We start from the raw sequence: 8,759 nt of genomic DNA, 5'->3' as shown, positions 1-8,759 counted from the left end.
AATCAAGGAGGACCTGGGATATTCCGCAGCCGAACTGGTCTATGGAGCACCTCTATCGTTGCCAGGTCAGATGCTGACCCCGATAGAGGATATATCAACTGACACAGCTCTATATGTCAACAGACTACGAGCTTATCTCAGTAAGCTACCGCCGATGCACCCTAGGGAACAGACCATTAAATCTTTGGTTCCGAAGGACATAGCGACATGGACTCACGTGTTCCTTAGAAAGGACGCAGTAAAAGCCCCCCTAACTCCACCTTACACTGGCCCTTATCGCGTGCTTTCACGCACTGATAAAACTTTTATCCTAGACATTAGTGGTAAAAAAGAGACAGTATCGGTAGATAGGGTAAAAAGAGCCTTTCTGGACACATTAACACCTGAGCCACACATTCCTCCAACATACACACAGCATAATCATACACCTGAGGTAAATGTTCCACGTGAGAACAATTATGTGACCACTACACGTAGTGGTCGACGGGTACATTGGCCGAAGAGACTTTGCAAAACAGTGTATTTCTGTTGAAAAAAAACATTTTTTCTTCTCTCCTTTTTAGAGCAGAACGTTTTCTGCAAATATTCCAACTTTTCACAGAAAAGTAAGAACATTTTTTTTTCTGCAAGAAAATAACCTAAAGAGACGGACATTTCTTATTGTATTTTTCTTTCTGCTTTTTGTTATGCTACCTTTCTCTCTGTCGGCTTTCAGCCTAAGCAGGGGGTTATGTAGCAGACACAAATGGACCCCTTTTCTTCTCGCGCATTCGCTTCCTCTGAGTGAGTGATGAGGCGCTAGACTGTCCAATCTGAGGACTTGCGCACGAATACAAATTGACCCCTAGGGACCAGACAGCTTCCGGTCCCAGAAGAAAACTCTCTCTTACGCTACCAGCCTTCGTCGGGGCTAGACGCCTGTTCTCTTCGCTGCTCCTACTAAAGGTATTGACGACAGCCTGCGGGTTGTAACTACCTCGTAAGGCAGTGGAGACCCGACTCTACTTTCTTCCTTCAGTACGCTTTGCAAATAAACCTTTCCCTTGTTAAGTTGAAGAAGTTGTTTGTCATTGTTCATAGAATTGTGTTATTTTATTTTATTAGGGAAATCCCTAAAAAACTACTTGTTTGAGCAAAAATATGAACGCTTACGCATACAGAAATGGTCACCACTGATAACATAAGGAATTACACGTATCTGTATACAGATTTTTCTTTATTTTTCAATTTCCTTGGGTCTTTACGGAAAGATGAAAGCAGAAAAAACAAAAAAAGACCTTTTTTAACCAATAAACAAAAAGATTCCCCCACCTCACTAGGTGGCCAGAAAATGGGTGCTCATTTTAAATTGAATTTACATGGAAAAGTGATCACCCACTTTTTGCAAAAGTAATTTCTTCATGTCATGAAAACTTTTTCTCTGTGACGAAAACGGTTAGCAGATTCGTTTTTAGTAGACCGAAATCTACAAAATAATATACTTTTCAATACGAACGTGTGACGGGCCTTAAAGTAAAATTCAACCAAACATTGAGTCGTTTATTATTCCGAAAGTGTTATCTAAAGTACTTTCAAGTAATAAAAGTGAAAAATGAAACTGATGTCATAATGAGTATAGTCGAAGTTTGATACAACGGAAATTGCCGGAGATGACGTCACATTTCGTTTGTGACTTTCACCTTGACTTCGGCAATCTCCGTTATTTTTCGGTCAAGGTCGACTGTATAAGGGTTGGCCATTTCATCAAGGTCGTTTTGCACTTGCCGTTCGTCTTCTCTCTCTCTCTCCGTTTAGTCGTTGTTTTTGCTAAGCAAACGATGGCCGCTTACAAGATTGTTATGGTCCGACATGGCGAGAGTGAATGGAATCAGAAGAATCTTTTTTGTGGATGGTTTGATGCCGATCTTTCCGACACTGGCATCAATGAAGCCAAAAATGCTGGAACAGTAAGTTAGACCTTTTCCTTCTTTGGCAATCCAAATGCCACTATCAATATAATGGAGATACATTTTTATGGCATTAATAAAATTATTTATAAATAATTAATGAAATATTTTTCTCGTATATATGTTTTTTACATAGCTGTTAAAAAAGGGAAAAAAAAAATATTAACTGCGCATTAAAAGAAAAATGTGGTTTTGTTTTGAGTTGCAAAAATTTCCAATATAAAAAATCTTTAAAATATAAATATTTTAAGTTTAAAAAACAGAATTGATTGAATTTAGAAATAAGTTTAAAAATCATTTTTTTTTTTTAAGAAATGCATTATTTGTGTTTTGTGTATTTTCTTAAAATGAATGTCATTTTTTTTATATCTGATTCACAAACAGTTTAAATTAGAAAAAGTAAAATTATTGGAAATTTATAATAACACAAATTATAAACCATGATTAAAAAAAAATCCATAAATTCTCAACTTAAATGTAATTTTCTGAAAATAGTTTAAACATAGTTTACAATTTTGAAGCCTAAGATTTCATTTTGTACATTTCGAGTAGTTCAAAGGTTTGTTAATCATTTTCTTACAACAAAGTTACACGGTGTAAAATTATGAAAAAAAAAAGAAAATTGACAAATGAGATTTCATTTATTAATGATTTTAATTATCTCTATATACTCATTTTAATTTTTATTTGAAAAAAAAAAAAGAAAGTGCATTTCCTTTTTTTCCGTAAGAGCAAGGACTTTGGAACCACTTCTCTCCACCTCTACTTCGACTCTCGCTTTCTTGGGGGCTTGATCATTGATATTAATTAACAGATATTAGTTGTCTCGCTATTTTTCTCCTCACGACAAGGTCGCTTTTTTAATGTGGGGAAAGTTAATTTTTTCAAAATGAGACATTTTAGATTGCCTCAGTGTTTCTTTTTCTGAACGAGGACAGAAAAGATGTGTAGTAGAACTGGTACTACTACACCTTGCCCGTTATAATGGGACTTCCTGTATGTTTGGCAATTCTTCTTTCCCCACCCATGAAAAACGGGCGGTGTTCTAAAATGACACAAAGACAAAAAAGGTAGTGAACGAAGATAATATACCCCACCCCCCAATATTAGACAGTCGCAGCTGGCAGTATTTTCACACTTTCACAGGGTTTTTGTTTTTGTTTTTTGTTTTTTTTGTTTGTTTTTTTTTGCTAAATATACGATCTTTTTATTTTCATTTAAAACTTTAGTAAAAAAATTTTTAGCTATCCTCCATGCGAAACTAGTTAAAACTATCGGCTTTTTTGCTTTTGAAAATTAAATTTGATTGTTACGGTATTAAATTATTAATTGAACCAGATTATTATTCGCCTCTACTTTTGTTATGGTTAATCTACAAATTACTGGATAATTTCCTCCAAAAATTTCGATCCTGTAATAATACACATAGGTGACATTGCATGCCTTTCGATCAGTATTTTAATTTTTACTTTTGGGGCGATTATCGAGACTTCAAAGATGACCGCCTCATTTCCGGCATTTTGTTGTGCTAACTTAGCAACTTGTGGCTTGAATTAAATGAACGCTTTAAAATAAGTTAACACAACAACAAAAAACTTATCTGGATTGGTAGAAGAGTAATTTTTCCCCCTTTGGTGACATTTATTTGTTATATATTTGTTTTTTGATCACTTTTTCGGTTGTTTAAAAATGTCTTCACTTCAGTAGTTTATTATTACCAAGAAAATTTAGAAAGCCATTCTTAACATGGGGATTTGGGAAGCTTTGTTAACATTGCGCGGACGGAACTCTTGTAACATGAGAACAATTTGCTTGGTGATGCTAAACTGCACCTAGTGTCAATATTTATTTTTCAACCCTAACAACAAACAAAATGGTTGACTTGTTTACTGAAATGCATTCTGATGAACTTAATTTTGTTTCATTTTACGCTATTGAACTTTTTGATATCAAATGTTTGACATGAATGCTAAAACTCTCAATCTTTCTTGTGTTTGTTGGACCATACACACTGGAGTGGATGACGTAATAAAGTTGCAAGATCCTTTGAGACTCACAAAGGGATTATCTCCTTCATCAAAGTATATTATGATAACATAAAATTAGTTGAAATTAAAGAAACGATGTGAAAAGATTAAGACAAACTTTTGAAAATATGGGAAATCTAGTTTCATTTTCGTACGTGACATTTGAAAACACTAAACAAAACAGCCTTGACCTTCACCTTCACATATTTAGCCTTCACCCTCAATGTCATGACAACATTTGATAATAATAAATGGGTTTGTGTTACTATACACAGATTCGAAAAAATGGTTATATATATATATATATATATATATATATATATATATATATATATATATATATATAGGAATACGAAAAGTATAACTGTTCGTTTTCAATTGGTGACGTGCAGGATTCAGATACAAAATAATATTATGAAAAAAAATTAAAAAACTTTTTTTACAAGTACAATATATATATATATATATATATATATATATATAACAAATGTTATCAAAGGCCTATCTGGAAAAAGTTTTAGTGGTTTTATTCACTTTAAAACGTGTAATCGGTTGGAAAATCATGCATTGTTTATGATAAACACTGTTTATCAATATATTTGAAAAAGACAAATGGCGGCGTGCTCGCTGTTGAACACGGTAAGTTTGGGATACGAGTTCAAACAAAAAAAATTATACAAAATACTGTTAGAAACCCACCGAATATATGTCCGCCTATGCCATGGTAACATGTTTAGAATTCAATTAAAAAGAATTAAATTTTATTTAAAAAATTGTTCTTATTTAGAATTCAACTTAATTTTTAAAATTCTTACTTAGAATTCAACTTAATTCAACTTAATTCTAAACACGAACAATTTAAAAAATGTTCTTGTTTAAAATTACACTTAATTAAAAAAAATGTTCTTGTTTAGAATTACACTTAATTAAAAAAAATGTTCTTGTTTAGATTTCAAATTAATTTGAAATGTTCTTTTTTTTAGAATTCAACTTATTTTTTAAAAAATTGTTCTTAATTTGAATTCAACTAATAAAAAATTGTTCTTATTTATAATCAACTTAATTTTAAAATAAATTGTTTTTTTTTAAGAATTCAAATTAATAAACTTATTTAGAATACAACTTCATTTTTAAAATTCTTATTAAAAATTCAATATAATTTTAAAAATTGTGCTTATTTAAAATTCAGCTTAATTTTTAAAAATTGTTTGTGTTATTTAGAATTTAACTTAATTAAAAAAATTGTTCTTATTTAGAATTCAACTTAATTTTTTTTAATTGTTATTTAGAATTTAACTTAATTTTTTTTTTAATTCTTATTTAGAATAAAAAAAAGTTTCTTATTTAGAATTTAACTCAATTTAAAAAATGTTCTAATTTAGAAATCAGCTTAATTTAACAAATTGTTCTTAATTTAGAATTGAGCCCAATTTTAAAAATTGTTCGTTTTTAGAATCCAGCTTTATTTTAAAAATTGTTCGTTTTTAGAATTCAGTTTAATTATAAAAATTGTTCTTTTTTTTTTTTTTCAGAATTCAGCTTAATTTTTTTTAAATTGTTCTAAATAGAATTCAATTCAATTTTTAAAAAAAATGGCTCCTATTTAGAATTCAGCTTCATTTAAAAAAAAATTGTTAAAATTTCTTGTTTAGAATTCAACTTAATTAAAAAACAATGTTTCTATTTAGAATTCAACTACATTTAAAGAATTCAACTTAATTTTAAAAAATTGTTCTTAAAATTCAACTTAATTTGAATAATTTGTTTAAAATTCACCTTATTTTTAAAAATTATTCTTATTTAGAATTCAGCTAAATTTAAAAACAAATTATCTTTTAGAATTGAGCTTAATTTTTAAAAAAATAGTTCCAATTTAGAATTGAGCTTAATTTTAAAAAAATAGTTCCAATTTAGAATTGAGCTTAATTTTAAAAAAATAGTTCCAATTTAGAATTGAGCTTAATTTTAAAAAAATAGTTCCAATTTAGAATTGAGCTTAATTTTAAAAAATAGTTCCAATTTAGAATTGAGCTTAATTTAAAAAAATAGTTCCAATTTAGAATTGAGCTTAATTAAAAAAAAATAGTTCCAATTTAGAATTGAGCTTAATTAAAAAAAAATAGTTCCAATTTAGAATTGAGCTTAATTAAAAAAAATAGTTCCAATTTAGAATTGAGCTTAATTAAAAAAAAATAGTTCCAATTTAGAATTGAGCTTAATTAAAAAAAAATAGTTCCAATTTAGAATTGAGCTTAATTAAAAAAAAATAGTTCCAATTTAGAATTGAGCTTAATTAAAAAAAATAGTTCCAATTTAGAATTGAGCTTAATTAAAAAAAAAATAGTTCCAATTTAGAATTGAGCTTAATTAAAAAAAAAAATAGTTCCAATTTAGAATTGAGCTTAATTAAAAAAAAAATAGTTCCAATTTAGAATTGAGCTTAATTAAAAAAAATAGTTCCAATTTAGAATTGAGCTTAATTAAAAAAAATAGTTCCAATTTAGAATTGAGCTTAATTAAAAAAAATAGTTCCAATTTAGAATTGAGCTTAATTAAAAAAAATAGTTCCAATTTAGAATTGAGCTTAATTAAAAAAAATAGTTCCAATTGAGAATTGAGCTTAATTAAAAAAAATAGTTCCAATTTAGAATTGAGCTTAATTTAAAAAAATAGTTCCAATTTAGAATTGAGCTTAATTAAAAAAAATAGTTCCAATTTAGAATTGAGCTTAATTTTTTTAAATTAATAGTTCCAATTTAGAATTGAGCTTAATTTTTTTAAATTAATAGTTCCAATTTAGAATTGAGCTTAATTTTTTTAAATTAATAGTTCCAATTTAGAATTGAGCTTAATTTTTTTAAATTAATAGTTCCAATTTAGAATTGAGCTTAATTTTTTTAAATTAATAGTTCCAATTTAGAATTGAGCTTAATTTTTTTAAATTAATAGTTCCAATTTAGAATTGAGCTTAATTTTTTTAAATTAATAGTTCCAATTTAGAATTGAGCTTAATTTTTTTAAATTAATAGTTCCAATTTAGAATTGAGCTTAATTTTTTTAAATTAATAGTTCCAATTTAGAATTGAGCTTAATTTTTTTAAATTAATAGTTCCAATTTAGAATTGAGCTTAATTTAAAAAAATAGTTCCAATTTAGAATTGAGCTTAATTTAAAAAATGTTCTTATTTTGAATTCCGCTTTAATTTAAAAAAAAAAAAATTATAATGTGACTTTAATAAGTTCTTATTTAGAATTTATCTTAATTTCAAAAAATTTTCTTGTTTAGAATTCAACTTAATTTTTAAAAAAAATGTTCTTTTTTAGAATTTAACTTGATTAAAAAAAATTCTTATTTAGAATTCAACTAAATTAAAAATAAATTGTTCGATTCAGTAAATGTGCATATACATATGTATATGAATAACGTTTTTAATGTGTGTATATGTATGCATAGAATAATCCAACCTTTCACACACACGTTTATAGATTTTGTCCAGAATGGGAAGGACTTAAGGATTTTTTCCTTTTTCACTCGCATTTTGGTCTGTAATCGTTTTCTTCAACATTTTTCCTTTGAAATCCTGATTATGTCCCCTGAAATAGGGACGAAACGTTGATCACTATTAATTCTGTTTTCCTTCTCAAATAACATGTCAACCATCGCTTGTATTTTTATTTTCTTATTAGACTTCAACTTACTTTAAAAAATTGTTCTTATTTAGAATTTCAACTAATTAAAAAAATGTTCTTGTTTAGAATTCAACTTAATTTTTAAAAATTGGTCTTTCTAGAATTTAGCTTAATTTAAAAATTCTTATTTAAAATTTAACTTAATTTAAAAAAAATTGTTCTTATTTAGAATTGAACTTAATTTTATAAAAATTGTTCTTGTTTAGAATTAAACTTTATTTTAAACAAAAATTGTTTTTGTTTAGAATTCAACTAAATGAAAATTGTTTTTGTTTAAATTTAAACTTAATTTTAACATTGTTCCTATATAGAATAAACCAAATTAAAAATAATCGTTCTTGTTTAGAATTTAACTCAATTAAAAAAATTGTTCTAATGTAGAAATCAGCTTAATTTAACAAATTTTTCTTATTTAGAATTCAGCTTAATTAAATTGTTCCTTTTTAGAATTCAGCTTAATTTACAAAAAATTGCTTCTGTTTAAAATTTAACTTAATTTTTAAAAAATTATTCTTATATAGCATTCAGCATAATTTAAAAAAAATGTTCTAATTTAGAATTCAACTTAATTTTAAAAATGGTTCTTGTTTAGAATTCAACTTAATTAAAAAATTGTTCTTCTTTAGAATTCAATTTAATTTGAATAAAGTGTTCTAATTTAAAATTCACTTTATTTTAAAAACTTATTTTAAAAAATTGCTCTTATTTAAAATTCACCTTATTTTAAAAAATTGCTCTGATTTAAAATTCACCTTATTTTAAAAAATTGCTCTTATTTAAAATTCACCTTATTTTAAAAAATTGCTCTTATTTAAAATTCACCTTATTTTTAAAAATTGCTCTTATTTAAAATTCACCTTATTTTAAAGAATTGCTCTTATTTAAAATTCACCTTATTTTAAAGAATTGTTCTTATTTAGAATACAGCTAAATTTTTTTTTTTTTAAATTTCTTTTAGAATTCAACTTCATTAAAAATATTCTAAGTTAGAACTCAGCTTAATTAAAAAAATATTCTTGTTTAGAATTCAACTTAATTTAAAAAATTTATTTTCATTTGGAATTCAGCTTAGTTTTTAAAAATATTGTTTTTTATA

General features: G+C 26.5%; 1 protein-coding gene across 1 annotated transcript in view; it reads left to right on the top strand.

Moving 5' to 3' along the window:
• The first annotated feature begins 1,673 nt into the window (after window positions 1-1,673).
• Window positions 1,674-8,759, top strand: part of LOC145267132 (putative phosphoglycerate mutase) — a 39,667-nt gene continuing 32,581 nt past the window's right edge. Inside the window, exon 1 of the mRNA XM_080123169.1 lies at window positions 1,674-1,946. Within this exon, the coding sequence (XP_079979295.1) occupies window positions 1,818-1,946 (129 nt within the window). The 5' untranslated portion in view covers window positions 1,674-1,817. The remainder of the gene's footprint in view (window positions 1,947-8,759) is intronic.

Source organism: Euprymna scolopes, chromosome 42 (genome assembly GCF_053919585.1).
Source record: "Euprymna scolopes isolate OS-2025 chromosome 42, ASM5391958v1, whole genome shotgun sequence".
NCBI lineage: Eukaryota > Metazoa > Mollusca > Cephalopoda > Sepiida > Sepiolidae > Euprymna > Euprymna scolopes.
Note: the sequence above shows the minus strand (reverse complement) of the source record. Positions and strands in the feature narration are given on the sequence as shown.